The 19,290-nt window shown below is 40.6% G+C and overlaps 1 protein-coding gene across 6 annotated transcripts in view; it reads right to left on the bottom strand.

The window, feature by feature from the left end:
- RAPGEF2 (Rap guanine nucleotide exchange factor 2) overlaps window positions 1-12,959 on the bottom strand; it is a 185,249-nt gene extending 172,290 nt beyond the window's left edge. For all 6 annotated transcript variants that reach the window (XM_056490300.1, XM_056490302.1, XM_056490307.1 and 3 more), the window contains exon 1: window positions 12,613-12,959. In XM_056490300.1, the coding sequence (XP_056346275.1) occupies window positions 12,613-12,681 (69 nt within the window). In that variant the 5' untranslated portion in view covers window positions 12,682-12,959. The remainder of the gene's footprint in view (window positions 1-12,612) is intronic.
- Between the last annotated feature and the right edge of the window lie 6,331 nt (window positions 12,960-19,290).

Genomic DNA, 19,290 nt, shown 5'->3' with positions numbered 1-19,290 from the left:
GAAACTGAAGTGGCTACTGTCTTTTGTGTTTTAATCGTTCACGTAAGTGTTGTGGACACCAAGAGATGATTTTTAAAAGTTTTGGTTTTGGAGGTGAACCAGTGTATGCCAGAGTCTCAGCATGATACTGCAGAACTGAGGATCTGTGTTTCACTGTGGAAAAATACTTTCTGTACAGTTCCTTTTGGGAAGGAGAAGGGACAGGACATGCCAGAAAACCACAACAAGTAGCATTTTTGGAGGAAGGCACATCCTGACCTTAGCTTTCAGATAAATCCCAAACGGAAGACATCTATAAATAGAAGAAACAGGAAAAGAAATCAAGATATAAAATGTCACTTGTTTAAAGCAGAACTTTCCTTTCTCCTTAAAAGAAACCGTGACATGGTTTTCCTAAAGCAATGCACAATGGGCAAGTAGCCATGTCTTACCAGCCTAGAGACTGGCCTAGCTATTACTTCACTATCTCCTGGCTCATTTTACAACCAATTTAGAAATATTCTTTAGTAGTGTTCATAAGCAACATTCAAACTTCAACACACTCAGGCAAGTTACCACAGACTCTCAAAACCATTTTGTCACATTAAGTTTAACACATTATGATATGGTTGCAAAATTTAATAAACCCATCTCCTACTATTTTACGTGTTCTGCAGAGTTGGCAAGTTTTAGATTATTTCCTCTTGAAACTAAGATTACCCTGGAACAATCAGGGTAGGTAAAGTTATCTTGAGAATGGCATTTCAGCAGCTATCTAATAGCAGAAGGGACAGGCCAATATTTGGCTGACAAATTGTGATAAGCGTGCTCTAAAAATAAACAGCGACTTATGAGGCACCAAACACCACGAAGCTGCAGCCATGGGGTTTTTTTAAAATATAAAATGGAAACCTCACACAATAAACCAAAGTGCCTTGTGAAGTTACTCATGGTTAACAGAAGTAATACTTCACCTAAAAGCTATTTATGAAGGCCGGAGCAACCATTAGAGCACCTGTTTCAGACAGACCTTCTTTGTTCAAAAGAAATGTAAGGTAACTCTCATGCTGGAACATGGGCCAATGTCAACAGCAAACCCAACTGAATTTATGTAGGCTGTGTCACTATAAACCACATTACTTTCGTCATGGCTAAATGTTCATTTACTATCAAGCCAACATGGATTGTAAGAAAGTGCCATTATTTTCTCTTCACTTTTGAATTCACTTAAAATATTCATTCACATAAGAACATTAGACCTTAAACAGGAATGTTTGCTTATCAAACCTGGTAAAGGTAGCAATCTGACATATGACAATTCCGATGATGACTGACTCAAGGTATTGGTACATTTTGTTTCAGAAATGAAAAATAACCTGCATAGGGTACACTGTATTGCAATTTATAAATAAAGGACAGTTTCTTTCCCACTCTGAAATAAATAAATGTGAAAAATTATTAGCCAAATCACCCTGCTCTAAGTGCAGGTGAGAAAGATACAGTGCAGTAAGAAAAATACCTGAAGTAATGACTAAGGCACAAAATTCAAAAAGCACTCCAATAGGGGTTTAGAAAGGGAGAAACCACAGGACATCAAATTACTAAGAAGTAAAAACCATAGCACAAGGCTAGATAGAAAGAATTACTATGAAAAGGGAGAAGGACTCATAATTTGCCTGGGCATTCAGAAACATACATCAAAAAGAAGTATCCTATCCCAAAACTCAATTTTCTTTGTTTCATGTTCTTAGAACTGTTTCACAAAGCTAACAGCATTTCTACCCCTTTGTGCCATGCATTGCGTCAATCACATTTTCCAGAAACATCCTGTAGTCTAGAAATTTTTCAACTATTCAAGTAATACTACTCTAAAAATCATCTTAAATTAAAGAGTTTAACAAGATGCTTAAAGAAGATTTAGTACTAGTGGAGACCAGCTATCTATCCATACTGAGTCTGGTAAAATAACAGGCTAATAGCACTAAAATAAATGGTTGTCTAAAATACAGCAGAGATGGGATATACTCTCACTTCCACCTTGACGAACACCTACAACATCAACTAAAACTAAGCTAAAACAACTATCACCCTTCCCTTGGCACTGTTACCTCAAGCCATTTTTAACAGCTGAGGTAGAATTGTGCTGCCATCTGATAGTTGCTCAGTGGCCTATGACCAAGAAGTTGGCATCTTCCAACTAAGTCATCTTGAATTAAAAGAAGGCATTGGTGCTAATTAGCAGCTTTCAGCAGTAAGGGAGAAGCCGTGACAAGGACAGAAGCTCAATTACCCTCGTTCCAGCAAGCGCCTGCTCCTGGTCAGCATGTAGCTGGCAGAGCCACTTGTGTTTCCATATCTATGGCACATGTGAAATACTTCAGTCTTCAGATCAGACCACTGCAGGCCATTCACACGGAGGTCTGACCTTTTGTGCTTTGTATAAATTTGTAGCAAATCCACTGAAGGCCCCCAATAAATCTGATGCATCATGCAGCCATGTGTACCATAGGATTGATGGAGAACACAAAATGCATCTCAGACTGAGACCCTCACAACTACTTTCCTGTAACTCAGAAGGAAAATTGCCACACTGGGAATGCTTACCATGTGCTCACCACCTCCTTAGCACAGAATATATTCAAGCTACTTAGTTACTGCACTAATCAAATTTAGAGGAAGACACCACCTGAACACCACTCATCATTAACCAGTGCAAAGTCTTGTTTCATACTCAGAGCATCATCTATGAACCACACTCCCATTTACTGTTTTTCTTAAGACAATATAATTTCAATTGATGGTCCACTTACTGCCTTCATTGGTGAAACTGCTGATTATCAGCCACCCTCAACAGGAAAACACCAAATGTGTCATGATCAACTACATCACTTCAGCTTTCAGCATCTTGTTATGAATTGAGCAACTGGGATAAAAGCCCAACCATGTTACACACCTTCGCACACATTCTGCTTCAGCAGCATCCAGCATCTGCTTTTTTATTCCAGTTTTTGACTCTTTTGGGAGACTGTGGTTCCTCCAGAGTTGAAGAAGAATTCCACAGGGAGAATTTCTGCTGTGGTTTAGGAATAGTGTTCTCCAATTTAGTGCTTATAGAAACATTCCAGAGCACATGGTGCTTACTCACTCTCCCCTTCCCCTCCCCTGAAGCAGGATGGAAAGGGGAATTGGAGGCACAAAAGGTAAAGACCACGGGTTGAGATCAAGAGATAAGAACAACTACATTATAATTTTGCAGCTAATAGCATATAAAGTTCAAAGCTATTTCAACATAAAGCACCATCATACATGAGCACAATAAAATGCCACAACTTTGAAATACTGACATAGCTAGTAAAACCAAAGTCCATCTTTTTTTGTTACTACAGCTATGGCACCTTCAAAAACTGCCCGAGCTACTGCACCAAAGGAGAAGTCAGCAATGGGGTGCTGCATTCTGGCAGTGCCTGCCTGTCCTACAGCACTGGCGAGGAAATTGACTTTGAACACCCACAGCACCACTGGCAGGGGACAATAGAAGTCTGTAATACTGCACAGACAAGCCTCTCTCTCTCAGTTCAAAATGTATCTAAATATTTACTACCATGTATGCTGTGTACTCTGACACGTCTTCTGACAAACAGCAAAACTCCGCAGAACCATTCAAATGAGTGCTGGCTACTCACACAATGCAATGCCTAACTGATTTCTGCAAGGTCATGAATTTTGAGGAAATGTTCTATGAGGGCGAGGGAATGGTTTCCTGACAAGATTAAGCACTTACCTCAAAATCAAAACAAAAGCAATAGAGGGTACATATTTTAGGTATGTCCCAACAGACTTCCCATTCTGAATGGAAAAATGTGTACGTTATTTAACTTGCGTGCCAATAAAATTGCCACTTCTTTGTTTTGCCCCCAGGAAGAGAGCCCCACCAGCATCCAATTTTCATCAACTATGCAACAAACCAACGTAAATACATACAAGATTCAGTAAAACAATACAAAACAAACAAACAAAACCCAGGCATTACCATCTCCCCCACCCAACTCGGGGAATGCAAAGGTAGCATTACTACCCAGGCTTCTTACCACTGCTATATTCCAGTGGAGGGAAACACTTAGAGCAAGAAACTTCCTACAAAAATTTATTTTTACGTTAATCCTCAGAAAAAATAGAAGACCTCTCTCAAGAAGCATCTCATACACATGCCCCTTAAGCTAAAAAAAACCAACAAAATCTCACTTTAGGAAATTCATCAAAAGAAATAATGTCATAACATTACATGCAGTTTACTTTGTTTTATACTTCTAGATAGTGTTTGAAAATGGAGCACTATATACTCTATGGGAGAGGTTAAGGTATTTCAGAGGATCCTACACACAACCATAAGCATTTATTTTCAATCTCTTATATCACAGGTCTTCACACCTTCAGTTGCACCAACACAAACATTTGAAGCCACAATCTAAACCAGACCAAGTCACTTAAATTTTAGAAAGCAAAAACCCTACTACATTTTCTCTCAAAGGTAAGATCCTTTTCTTCTGTTCAGCTAACAAGATTGTACCACTTATCGTGTGTTTATTGTAGCCTCACAAACAGTTGGACAGGCAGGAATGAGGCAGCAGAGAACATCAGCATAGGAAACAAAGTGAGTGGCTTTGGTGGGTGCCTGGCATCCAGTCAGTATCAACCCACTACAACTAGCTTTGCTGCTAAAGAAATACCAAGTACCAAAAAAGATCTAGCCTTTGGTTTCAGCAAGTCAAACCTCAAGCAGATATTGGTGGTACAGTCTTGTTTTCCCATCAACTATTTACAAACCACATTTGTGTAACATTCTTTCTCACCCCTCTGAGTTTCGAGTTATTTTCTGCATAACAGGGCAAAAAGTGTGAATGACTAATTTCAGATGGAAAAGGCTATATCAGTATTTTTTCCCCAACTACAGTAAACATAAAATAAAGATGGGAGACCAGTATCCTTAACAATATAGAACTGCAAATATACAAACAAACAAAACAACAAACTATTAAGCAAACAATCCATGGGTAACAGGAACCACCTTCCCCTTTAGAAGCCCAAAACAACTACATAATAAATGTTTTTATTAAGCAAAGTTTATTTCAACTTTAAGACATACTAAAAGCAAGCAAACAGAAACAAACAGCCCAGTAAAGACAGTCAACAACAGGCATGCTCCACAAACGTGTCTTCCATGAAACTTAATACCCATTCCCAGGTAATTTACACTGAAACCAGATGCTATTTCATTGTGTTGTTCACTTTTATCAGAACACACACAAATAAGAGAAAAATAGGAAAATCCTGCTGCCCACAGAAGTGTTAGTAACAGAATATTCCTTCATTTTTTATCAGTGCTGAAAAGCAAACTCATGCCCTTTTTCCCCCTGAAAAACATTTAAATATTTTGATTTTTTTCTTATTCCTTCAGTCTTTTGCTCAGGTAATGGTATACATGCTGCTCTTTATTGTTGACTAGAATTCCTTACAATTGCTCTAAATCAAATATTTAATCACTCTTACTCAGGTCAGACAAGACCGACACACACAAAGAAACACATCTATAGCTCTATGGGCGTAACAGAGATACCCAGAGAGAACAAATAGCTAATTTTAACTGCAAACAAAGCTGTAAGAAAAGCACTGCAGTAGGGCTCCTCTCTCCCTTTTAAAGAAAAATGGTCAACTTCACCAACTTGAGAAAAAGGGAAGCAGAGCACCACTTCCATTTTGAGACTTATTGAAATACAGCCCTTCATGCAAAATATACCCAGTAAATTAAATCTGCAACACTGGCTGCAGCAAACAAGGCATGCAGGCTCAGCTGCCCTTCACAAAGCATCTTTGTGGAGCTATCTTTCTGCCAGTGCTCCTTTTGAATTCCCAAACAATACCTCGCAAAAATTAGATCTCCAACTGTGGGAAAGTTCCCAAAACACAAGCCAAAATATATTTTCTCATGAGGAGACAAAAAGATCCTCAATGAGGAAGTCAAAGTTCTTACAATGACTTTTCAGTGTACATATAGTTATTCTTGAAACATGCTAACAGATTAACTTGCAACATTCTGATACAGAGAAAAAAATTAAATCAGATCAGTAGTTTAACAGAATGAATAGCTATTGCTACTAGCTACTACTCAGTAATTTGCATATGCATAGACTTTTAAAAACTTTTATGCATACAGGCTTTTTAAAACAATGGATATCAAGAAACAACAACTTACCAAAAAAAACTTAGCTAAGGAATATTGTAATCAGAGTAAAATAAATGAGTCATCTTTAGAGGTTACACTTAAATTTATTTTTTTCCCCTCAGGTACCAAGGGTTCTCCCTGAATAAACAGATAACCCACAGAAGACTCCAACCTCTTACTAAAAAAAAAACATGATCTTGGGAAAATGCTTTATGCATCCTTTACTTTTGCTGACCTACACTTTCACACCCAAGACATGAAAGAGTTATCAGTCCTGTTGGTCTCAGAAGCCCGACAGATGACTTTGCTCATTACTAGTTTTGGCAGAAGAGCAAGCCTCTCCATGGCAAGCAGGCTTGTTTTCACAGTAATCCTCCCCCACCAAAGCCTCCCCTGCAGCACCACTGGCTACACCCCACGCCCCAGTGGGTGGGTGAGGATGGCTGGGGTGTCCCAGCCCTTTGGCATCACAGAGGGTACAGACACAGCTCTGATGTCTGAACAGCACTTCAGGAAGCAAATGGACAAAAGAAGTTTGGACTGAGAAGAAGACCCCTGGGCTTTGGGCCCAGCACTGCTCACTTCAGTACATTTCCTAGGCAAGGATGCCACAGAAAGGCTCCCAGATTTCATGTGCAGAAAAGAGACTGTGTTCACAAAGGCTGACAAAAACCTGCTCACAGGAACATACTCAGCCCAAACCCAGGGCAAACACTTTTGCAGCCACTGCAGGGCAGAAATCAAAAGCAAACTCTACCAAACAGATAATTAATCAAGTAGGAAATTACACAGAGCTTATCGTTGCTACAGTTAAAGCCTCACTTTACCAGTTTCAAACCGGCTCAGATGCATACAGCTAACCGAGCTGCAATCTCCTGATGCAATGAGAAAGCACACAAGTGTTTAGGATAAGGCTTCAACTCAGCTATTTCTATGCTATAGGTGAAGGCTTCCTGATCATACCGAGGTTTCTGCAAGTGCTGGCAAAATTCATACCATTAAAAGATATAGAAATCCACTAGTGCAGAAAGTACTAGCCCTATGACAGGGTAGAACTACTGCAAAAGCAATTAAAAAGTCAATATTCTTGCCATCCTCATATCTTGGCCATGAAAATATGAATGGCTATGGGAAAATTCACAGACACACACACACACACATATCCCCATTAGAAAGACTGGGAAATAAGTACACTCTTTAAAAACAAACAGGATACTAAGCAGCCCATTACAGTACATACCCTTAGTGTTGAAAATGACATGAAAATTGACACTGCAAGCTCAGAATCAAACATTCCAAGGTTGTTTCAACAGACTGAGATTACAGTTCACAAGAAAGTCTGAGCTATGCAAGGATTTTCAGCTTTACTTATCAGCCACAAAAAAAATATATTCATACAAGTAAGTTTGCTGGGCATGAAATAATGCAGCATAGTAATACTAGCTTGAGAAAAGTATGAAGAGGGAAAAAATGTATACTTACTTCCAAAATACATTCTCTGGTATTATTTCTGTACTAAACAAATACATTATTGGCTTTGTCAGGTAAAGGTCTCACTTTTCCAATAGGTCCTTTGGTTTTTATGCTCCCACTTAAGTGCTGAAACACAGCAGGGAAAATCCCTATGGTTAAAGGTCTCTAGATACACCAGCCTATCGTAACTTTTTTCATCTGTATCCACCTCCCCTACTTACAGCCCAAGAGCCACCACAAGACACCACTCAACCTACAGTTTTTCAGTTTGTTTGTTTCAAACAAGCTTCCAAAACCCTACAGCATCTAGAGGTTTGTTGAGGATTTTTTGTTCAGACCAACTCCCTTACAGCTGACTTTATGATGGCAATTCTACTTGAAGCCCACTGCTGAGCAAGAAAGAAGCCCAGATCAAGAACCATCAACAACCTTTCTTCATTAAGCTGTGTTACTAATGATGGTTCCAGTGTTAACATAAAACATAACAGGCTCATGACCCCACTTTAAAATTAGTCACTGCAGTCTGCAGAAAGCCTAAACACCACTTTGGGAAGCACAGTTAGGAATCTAATTTTGTTGGCTAAATGGGCTCCCCAGAAAGAAATAATGTCCAATCTTGCAAAATAAGGCTACTCCTGAAGAATCACATAACAAAGCCCTGAGATGTATTATGGAAAGACCACTATATCACTGCAGTACAGCCAAATACCAGGCATCACCTGTCACAGACCTTTGCATCTCAGGGCTACCAAGAACCAGCAGGAGAACTTAGCAACAGAATCAGTTCTCAGCATTATACTGCTGTTAGCAGCCTGATAATAGGGGTTATGCTCCTCTGTAAATGCTCACCTCAGAAAGATGGCAACACAGTAGCATGCTGACAGTGAAGACAATCTGAAAGCAAAACTCAAGCTCCAAAATATTTTTGTTTTTCAAAGGAAAAATCCCAAATAAGCTCTTTTTCAAAAGATCATTTTAGTCTTCTAGTGATATACAGACACACAATCAGCCCAAATTTAAAGACTAAATATTCTTTTGCTAGACTCACATATAATACTCTTAGTTCCTCTGATCCCATTAAACTACACAGCCTTGTACTTCTTTTTTAAGAGATGACTGTAGCAAGAAGGAAACGTTCATTTCTGGCTTATCTGAAGATTGCAGACAATCATGCTATCACTGGCTACAAGTATAAAAATAACACAACTGGGGAACAAGCTGAAAGTTTATTTGGAAAAAGCATAGGTACATCCTATAATTAAACCATTTTTCCTCTCAAGTGTTCAAGAAGGGAGTATCTGCTTAACAACAGCATCCTGTTTAGATGTCTTCTGACATTAAATGACGCATTAGTATCAAACTAAGGGCTACTGTACAGCTCTCCCCTCCGCCCTGGAGATTTGGTCCGATGCTGTTACATCTGTGCTCTTCCTTACTGCTGTACTGAACTGCCTTCATGTACCACACTGGCAGTTTCCAGAAGCAAACCTTAGGCATCTAACATCTATAAGGCACACATTGAAAAAATTTCTTCCCGCCGACATCACTACATGGCATGAAAACAGTGAACAGCATGCAGAGTTTCTGAAGCAACTAGCTATTCACATACCATGCCATGCAAATGAGTTGTTAGGATAAAGAAAGATTAGAGCTCAGTTTCTCTTGTTTGAAAACAAAAGCAACCCTATTTTTTCAGGCCAAGCTACACCAGTATAAAAATTGCACACTTTCTAAAATGGCCTATAATGCCAAAAAGAATTTGTTTTGTAAAGACTTAAAGCTGTAACAGTCCACACAAGAGAACGTTAGGAGAGAAAAAAAACTGGATTGCTATTACTCACAGCTTAAGGGCATAAAACCATTTGTAATTTAGGAACATTTAAAAGTTACATTCCCCAAAGTAGTTAAATTAACTTCCTAGTTCACATCTTCAAAGAGAAAATGAATAGTTTAATACATCAATTTAAGAGAATAGTTACACAACAAGCATGTTAAAGTACAGGCCACATATATATCCTTTTCTTTCAAATTTCATTTTCTTTTGCCAGCCAACAGAATATTGAGTTCCAATTCACAAAATTCAGGAACACTCTGTAAAGGCTGGATATAGCAAAGAGATATAACATTATGAATTTACAAAAGCAACTGCAGTTGCAACTACACTGTTTACCTCAAAGGAAAAAAAAATACAAAATATCCAGTCCAAAATTACCAAGAGATTTCTGCATTGCAGAAGTTCATGCCAAGTTAACTTTGTTTTCTCCAAGATTGTTTATCAGACCTACTTATCAAAGTTGTACATACTGGCTATCATTCTGTCACTCCTGTCCTCTGAGCCTGCAGTGAAGGCACGGTGCCAAATTTGCACCCTGACAGTCCGGAGTGAATAGTAACACCAAACAGACATTTACTTCATCGTGATTTGGGAGAAACTGAGCCCCAAAGAGTTTGTTTACATAAGCTAGAAGCAAATATGCTACTAACATACTTCTCTTGCTACTTCCTGCACTGACATGAATATGATAAATATATTTTCTCTTTCCAACCCTCTCTCAACTTTAAAAAAGCCTCATGACTTACCAAAAGCCAAAATTAAGTACCTATCTTCTAGAGATAGCATAACAAGGACAGGAAAATACAAGTAAAGAGGCAATAAGTTACTTTAAGGGAAGAAGGATAAACAAGTTCTTTGTACCTTTCTATATATTTTTTTTTCCTTTTTACATAATGATGAAAGACTATATGCATAAGCATATTTCTTTCAAATTCCAATACTACTGTAAAATAAAATCAAATTTCCTGAACAGAGAACCAGCAGTAGAAAACTAACACGCACAATTCAACATTAGCAGTTTAAAAAACATCAACCAAGTTTTCACTGCAAGCCCAGTCTCCCCAGCAGCAATAGGAGAGCACCACCAGTTTCAAGTGTTTCCAGTGCTAACAACACATTAGATTTCTCACATATTTGGTCTTATTTGTGGATTATTTTGGGACAGTGTCAGCTTCATGGATTTAAGGGTGGGCTTCTTTTTCCATGCCGATTGCCACAGCAGGTTGCCAGTGTGCTGATTCGGGAAGTTTCACAGCACTAACACAGCCCAGGTGTTCCCAATTTAGCTCTCTGCTCCATGCCCTTCACTGGGCTTTATCCCTGCATCCAGGCTGGATTCTTCACTGCGTCATTTCTTACTTTCTGCCTTTTTGTGTCTCCTTATTATCCCTTCTAGACAGCAAGGCCAACTGGCAAGGTCATGAGAAAGTTTAACAGTTCACATGGCACAGATTATGCCACATGGGAAGCATCATCCCCCAAGCCCAGCCTGATGGCCCCACAGCCTGACCTGGTGGTTTCTGAGCATCTGCCAGCATCTCTCCTCATGAACACCCACCATGCTTCCATAACCATGTCTGAGGCTGGACACTGCTGGGAGGCTCCCCCAGCTGGAATCTATGCCTCTAACAATTCAAGTGACCTTGCTAGCAGCTTGCAGAGTGTCTTCCCCAGGAGAGAGCACTCAGCCTCCTTCAGCTTTCACAACACACTGAAGGGCTGGGTCCAGCACTGAAGGCAAACAGATATTTGGAAAAGGTCAAACAAGGACAGAGAAACAAGTTTAGCACCAACAAAAACATGTTTCAGAAGCAGCTTCCTTTTTTTATAAAAGAAAAAAAAAAAAAAACAGTTGCCAAAAAGGCACACCACATGTGATGTGATGCCTATGTAGTCAGTACGTTTTCCTATGAGAAGTTTTATATTCTCACACATATTCCATGAGCACAGGGATAAAAATAACATTACCACAATGACGTATCTATAGTAGGAGGAATGACTTGGTGCTGACCAAAAGTCAAGGTTTCCTCTTTGCCCCAATTTGAAATCATCACCAGCCAGTCAGACGCCTGCCAAAACAATCAGTAACAGCATCTCTTCCCCAAAACCCGAACACGGGGACTGCTCAGAGGGCAGGACAAGCCCTCAGAAAACAGGACAGATGGCATTACAACTCCAAGCAAAGTAACTCCTTGTATCATTAGCTATTGAACCGCGGCTTGATGTGGGGATCAGTGTAAAGCTTATTAGTCTTTAGACAGTTGGCAGCAACAGCCACTGCAGCAACCGTTCGGGAGCAGAAGGAACTCATTCAGTTTAGTTGTTTTTCAGGTCATGTTAAGTCAAAATGTTTCTCTACGCACTCCAGTCCCCAGCTTAACCTTTCTCAGCCTCTCTAAGCGCAACAACGCTTAGAAACAGCTTCAACTCACACACTCCTCTGACAAAGAAGGCTCCAGGAGCCCGGCGCAGGTATCTGAAAAATTCCTGCCTGGTGCCATTGTGTAAGGATTTCACCCTACTTTGGAGAGCAAGGACTTGCCAAGAATACCACTGACCTCAGCCCCTACATTATGAAACAGCGCTGCCAGCTCCAGCCAGCTCTGTAAAAGTAGGGATTGAATTCAAATCCTGAGCCACCCGTACTCCGGGGCAATAACTAAACACACACACTCACACACAGAGGTTAAAAAAAAAGAGGGAGGGAAAAAAAAAAAAAAAAAAAAAAAAAAAAGAAAAAAAAAAAGACAAATAAAAGGGGGCGGGGGGAAGCAAAAACACAACACCGAAAAATTATACTCTAAGTTAATTTTCTTTTTACCGGAAGCAATCTTGAAAACAAACCCAGCTGGTGTTTCTCCCTGCGCTTCCCCCAAAATTAGGGAGTAGGAGGAAAGTTGTGGCGCTAACGCGCGCCGTGCCCTCCCGGGAGCTGCCGGCCGGGCATTCAGCGCCGGGGAGCCCGGCGGGGGCTGGGAGGGGACAGCCGTGCCCGCGCTGCCCGGAGCGGGGCCGAGCCGCTGCCGGGCTGCCCCGGCCGGGGCTGCGCGGGGCGGGGGGCGGCGGGGCGGCCCCTCCGCCGGGTCCGCGGGGAAGGGGCGCTTACCTGGGGGCTCCGCTCCGCCGGGTTCTTCATCACCGCCTGGCGGAAGCTGTTATCCACGTAGGACGCCATCGCGCCCCTGCTGCCTCCCGCCGCCGCCCGGGAGGCGCTGGGGGAGGGCGGCCGCGGCCTGGCGCTGCGCGGCCGGAGCGCTGGGCGAGGAGCGGGGAGGCGGCGGCGCGCAGGCAGCGCGGGCTCAGCAGCGCCGCCGCCCGGAGCTGCAGGCGGCGGCCGAGCCCCGCCGGGGGCAGCGGCGGCGACAAGGGCTCGGCGCTCCCTCACGAGCCGGCACTACGCCTCCCGCCGGCCCGCTCCACCGCATCCCCCCGGGCACCGCCGCCGTCGCCTCCTCCCTCCTCTTCCTCCTCCTCCCATCCGGGCTGATGGGGGGCTCCGCGCCCGGCCCGGCGACGGGGAAGTTGCCGGCTCGGGAGGCGGAGCGGCGGGGGGCGGGCCGGGGCGGGCCGCAGGAGGGAGGGGGCGGGTCGCCGGGGTCGCGGCCGGCGGGGTCCGGTGCCTCGGCATCCCGCCCCCGGGAGCGCATCCTTCCCGGGTTTAACCACAAATAATCAGTCTGGGCGGCTGCCGCCATGGGCCCGAGGGACGCGCATCTTCGCAGCTTCGGCGGTGCCCCCCGTGCGTGGATACTGGCGATGGGCAAGCTGGACGCAACAAAAATAAATAAATAAATAAATAAAGACTTGATCTGCCGGATCTAGTGACTTCGAGGAGGCCACCTGTTGTCACGCTTCTCAAAAGTAATCCGTATCGGCCGGCTGTCCCCTCTGTCATTACTATACGGGGTAAAAACGAGGAAGGGAAGGGTGTGAAATCGTTAATTTATCACTGTTCTGGGGGTTATCTAGCGGCGGATTCTTCTCACGTGAACTTAAGTTTTTAAAGAATAAAGGGTCTCGCAACATGGCTGATTTTCTTTGTTTACCGCGACACCGAGCACGCCTGAGCAGCAGCCTGACGAACGCGAATCATGGAAGTGTTATTAACGTGCCATTACCGGCGGGTAATACTATTAATGTATTTGCTTTCACAAGTGATGTGTACCCTTCGCTGATACGGATCACACAATGTAAATAATGTCGACACTAATAAATCTGTTTAATTCCCAGTCACTTGCAGTCACATTTCGATTCCAAGTGAGGTAGTGTCATCTATATTTGATTTTTCTGTTTGTGAAATTCCCAGGGATAACCATATTTTCCTCACAAAACATATGCTGCTAGTCCCAAGAGAAAAAATGTTACACTTTTAGACATAAGTGGCTCTCAAAAATTCAGTGTCTTCAGATAGTAATCTACTAAACCTACTGAATTTCTAGATATGGCTCATTAACAAAGATAGCTCTTTAGGCTAATCCCACTCATGTGTCAGCAAAATATTTTTGCAGTAATACCAATTATTCTGGGCAGATCTTGGGAAAATACTAGGGAGTGCTCTACATTCTCCACATTCCCTACATCTTGCTTATTGGTGCTTACTAGAAGTCCTTATTCTTTTTTTTTTTTTTTTTTTTCTTATTTTAAGCAACAGATTGGAAATGTCATGGCCTTTGTCCTAAAAAATAACAGTTTAAATATGCCTCATGTTCATCATCCAGAGATTATAATAATTCCTTCAAATTAATCAAGCCTGCAGCTATAGAAAGCTGCCAGCTTTTCTGAAGCTCAGTTTACCAATCCAGAGTGCTGGAATTCCCTTTTTTGGGGGGGCATATGTATAGGAGGAGTGCCACAGGAATGTGAGGAATGCTCTATTGGGCTTCACTCTCAATCACTTCAGGGCACCCATTCCCTGCTGCTGCAGCCTAGCTTGCATGACATCTTTATATCTCTACATCAAAACAGAGCTACCCACTCATTTTAATATGCAATTATCTTTCATTTCAGACCTATTAGCTGTAACAGCACCAAGTCGAGTGTTTTGCACTGGTTAATCTTTGCTGTGCTGTCTGGTAACACAATACCTGTGATTCACAGAGGTATTGCACTTGAGAGGATGAGATCTGGGGGCTCTCATATTCTGATCAGTGTCACAAATCCCAGTGGTTATAGATCTGTGTCAAAGGCCAATCACACACTACATGAATTGTTATAAATGGGAATGAATGAATAAATGAATGAATGAAAGAAGAGAATTGTAGGTAGAGAACTATGTACAAATATACTCAACAATTTCTCAGTAATATTTAAGGATGTGTTAACATATTTTTTAGTGTCTGTAAGAAACATATCTGTGTAATGTAAATACTTCTGATTATTCATATCCTCCATGGTGAATACTAGCCTGTCCTTTATGCAGGGTTTTTCTCTTGCTGAAATTAGTCTAGTTATTTCTGAACAGAAAAAAAAAAATAAATAAATCAGGAAATAGCCATCAAGACTCAGAGTAAGGACAGTTATTAGAGAAAACATCCAATTATCTCCAGAAATCCTAATTTTTCACTTCAAGTATTCAACAAAATATAATTTACAGAGTCAAAAGGTTTTTGCAACTTACATTTTCTCTTAGTCTCACTGTCTTCCTGTTTTCCAGCTTCAACAAAAAATCAGTATGATTTAAAATACAATTGTATACCAGGACATGCCATTCATTTTGCTTAATGGTTACTCTTCAGGCTCTATTATCTAGGCTTATTCTTATTTACAATGGTTTTGTTTGTTGGTTTTTTTTTAGGGGGGGCATGTTTTTCTGGTCATGTTAATACATTTTACAGGGCTCCTACCCATCTTACACCAGGAAACCAAGAGTTAACTATACACATGCACTACATACAGTGTTGATATTTCAACAATATGAAAAGGCTGCAACACAAAATATGAAAGCTCAGCATAATATCTTTTTGGATAGCTATAAGTAATCGCTATGTTATTTTTGAGAAATATTTTGCCTTAGAAATACAGGGTATCTGCCCTCCTGAATATGTCCATTTCTTTTGGGTGGTAAATTGACATGGTCAGATCAAACAGTTACTAAAAGGTTAAGAAAACAAAAAAGCAGTTTTGGGAGCATTTTGTTCCTTTGCTAAACCTCATTATTAAGAAGATACACTTTGAAAAGCTTGCACTGGGCTTAACCATGAGGCTTTTAATTCATTACACCTATAGTTAGGCACCCACAGTTAAACACTTGGTTTGCTTGGAATGCTCCAGTTTGCCCTCGTAAGAAATAAAACATTGCTACTTTGAGGGAGTTTAATGAATTCTATACAGTCAGTATGGTTATAAGCCCAGGGATGCTCTTTTCTCCAATTTCTTTGGGTAGGGTTTTCATCAGTCTCTTGGAGATGGCATGGCAGCTGAAGCAGATCCATGCAGTCAAACTCCAGCCCTCAGAATTGCCCCTCTCCTTCCCAGCTCTCTCCTGGCACCGTCTTGGCAACTATGGAAAGATATTTCCATAACCATTCATGGAGACAGAGAGTTGTAGGGGAACAGAGGTATTGGCCTGGTGAACCCCTCCAGAGGTGACCTTGAGAACAGTAGCCATCCCCTTTGGACTGGGCAGAAGCAAATTTTGTCAGATTTTAAGTCAAAGATGAATTATTTTAGGTACAAGTAAGGTCACTACCAAGGGGAGATGATCTCATGCTTCAAATAAGATCAGCCTCGATGCTCTCTCTTTAGGGGTGGCACCATTTCCAAGAATGTCTCTCACCTTTTGGGATTTATGCATGACTGGGATTACTACCATTTGCATTTCCAGCTTTTAGTGTCTTTTACATTATGATGAAGAGCATGTGAGTTTGTTTGTTTGTTTCTTTGTTTGTTTGGGTGGGTGGTTTTGTCTGTTAGCTTTTTACCTAACATCCTCTGTTATTGTGGCTATGGTTGACCACTAATCATTTATGTATGGGCACAATATGGGACAACCACTCTGCACCTCTGATGCAGAGGGTGGGATAGAAGGATAACATAGACCATACTAAAATAATCCTTGAATGTTTAATATAGGTTTTATGACCCTTTTATACTCATAAGATATATGAAATTCTAAGGGTTACAAAAGAGAACCATAAAGGAAAAATAATCCTTTGTTTTTTTCTTGAATGAAAAACAGAAAAATTTTTGACTACTATAATGCATTTATTCAGAAATTGACACTATTTGCATAGCTAAATTTGGAAATATTTATCATTAAACTTCTGCTGTAGCTGCAGATGTATGCAAACCAGCTTTAGCTAGTTAGATTAATACTAGGAGCAACAGCATGTACCATCCAAGTATTTACATGATCTTGGAGAGGAATTTACAGTCCACACAGTATTCCCTTCAGCTGTACTGATAAAAGTGCCCAAACAAAAGGAAAGGTGTCTGTACTGCAGCAGCACCCAGGAGGCATAGCAGGAGGCCTATGCTACACACTGTGTGAACCCTGAACAAATTAGCAGCAACTCTCGAAGGTCAGGTGTGCATTTCTGAAGCTCAGGAACATCTCCACAAATTTCCTCTGTGCTTGTGACCAAGGTTCAGGTCTGCTGTACCCTCAGGAGTAAAAGTGATGATGGGAGGACTTCTATCATGGTACCCTCACTGGGAAGGTGTGCTCCAACATCTGCCTCAGCTTCTCCTTCTGTGAAAAGACACACAAAAGTAGTAACTAAACTTCTTAGGTATTCTGAGACATAGGGAGGCACTGCAAAATGCTGTTTCTAGTAACAGTAGCAGCAGTATTTTAGCGGTTTTTTAAACAGAAAATGCACCACAGAGAGAAACAGTGAAATAGCATCTTTTGTCATTATCAGGACATGTGGTGGAAGAGGTTGGTTCAGTGGGACAGTACAAAGCCCACAGCAATAACTCAGTGTTTCAGTCCTGATGTGCTCTGGGGCAGGCTGCCAGCGTGGAGAGGTGCTCTGAGTGGGTCTCAAATTGCACCTGCTGCACAGTGGCAAAGGTATCAGAGAGACTAAAGCCAGTGTTGTTTTAGATAGATTATACTTTCTGAATAATACATAGCTTAAAAAACGGACTCCACTCCTTTCCAAATAGTCATCCATGAACTAATACAGGCAGGATATGCATAGGAATGATTTCAACTGTTGGATGTATATCATAACAGTTTCATGATCTATATACGCAGTGTCACATATATTTCTAATAATATATTTCAGTAAATGACACCTCAAATAAGGAAAAAAATATTTAATTCTTACTCATTGCCTTTGAAATTTAAATTACTGAACAAATTAAAGCCCAAGCTTACATTTCAGAGTTTTCCTTTTAAATATATTTCCTAAAAGAAAATATAAGCTTACTCTTTCTGAAATAACTATAATTGAGTTATTTAAAATAATCTTGTTGTTTCTACAACCCAAATATTACATGATTGTGCCAAAGTATCAAAAGTAGAAATTATATAGAGTCAAATATAGATGAGATTACTACTTATTCGAAGCTGGCCAAGTCTTTAAAATAATTTAATTCATACATATTAATGATAGATAGCCAGATGATCATTAATATCCAACAATACTGCTTTTCATAAAACACTCGATGATAAAGTTATTTAATAGATCATGCACAGTGATTAATAAAATATGTAAAGCTCTGCTAGGAAAATGAAAGACATAGGAGATAAGAACTTAATTCCTGCATCAAGATATAAAATATTTATATGAGAAAAAAAATGTTGTTAAAGTTGTTATTAAGACCTTTCACCCTACATGAGCTATTTTCAGTATTAGGATTCTATACCAAATGCCTAATTTTCACTGACTGCCATCAGAAACCTTTTCATTTTTTTTATAGTCATCTTTATTATATATTATATATTACTGAAGCATTTGGCTTCAGCTTGTACTAGCAGTTTCAAAAATATGAATATATTTATAACTTTTGGCATTACCGCAGGGCATTATTCTACAAATTAAGTTTACAGCTGGTAGCATTTTTCCATAATGAATTATTGATTAATTATTCCAGATATTGCCCGTCCTTGCTCCAGCACCAAACACTGCTTACTGCACTGCTAAGTCAGCCCCTGCTAGAGCTATTCCTTGGACCGAGTCCCCAGCCGCCACATTCCTGTCAGTTTTCACTTCTTTACTCTTGTCACCATCTTCCACAGGAATCATCCACACTCTTCCCTGCTTAACACACTATGGTGAATCACAAACATGTTACAACATAATACTCCCGGTGCTTATTAGAAGAGCATTTGCATTTACATTGCTTCCTAACAACCTTTATAAATTATTGCCTTGCCTTGAAATTAATAGTCATTGTGGATAATGTTTGTGTGGCTCAGCCTTCTTCATCCTTCAGTCACCATGTAGCTCTGTTCAAAGCATATGGGATGTGTGGGTGTGTACTTAAGTGAATGTTTCTCTGCTGTGCATACATATCCTGGCAAAGCACATTCACACCTATATCATAATGTGACAAGTACTAGGTACCAATTTAAATGGATAGAATCAGCTTTAAGTTCAGTGAATTCTGTAAAAGTTGGTATTTTTGTTACTTACAAATTAGTGATGCCAGACTCCATCAATTTGTGTCCCATCTTTCTTCCAGGAAGAAACTATCTAGTAACTGAATTTGAAGACTTTTAAAATCTAATTTTACTCTATCCAAAGAAAACATATTCCATGTATATGGACACTGAGCTAAGCTACCAAGGTGATCTAAGATTATCGTGAAATTGTTTTGATCATTCTAGACAATT

The sequence above is a fragment of the Oenanthe melanoleuca genome, chromosome 4 (assembly GCF_029582105.1).
Source record: "Oenanthe melanoleuca isolate GR-GAL-2019-014 chromosome 4, OMel1.0, whole genome shotgun sequence".
Lineage (NCBI taxonomy): Eukaryota > Metazoa > Chordata > Aves > Passeriformes > Muscicapidae > Oenanthe > Oenanthe melanoleuca.
This window is presented reverse-complemented; position numbering and strand designations above follow the sequence as displayed.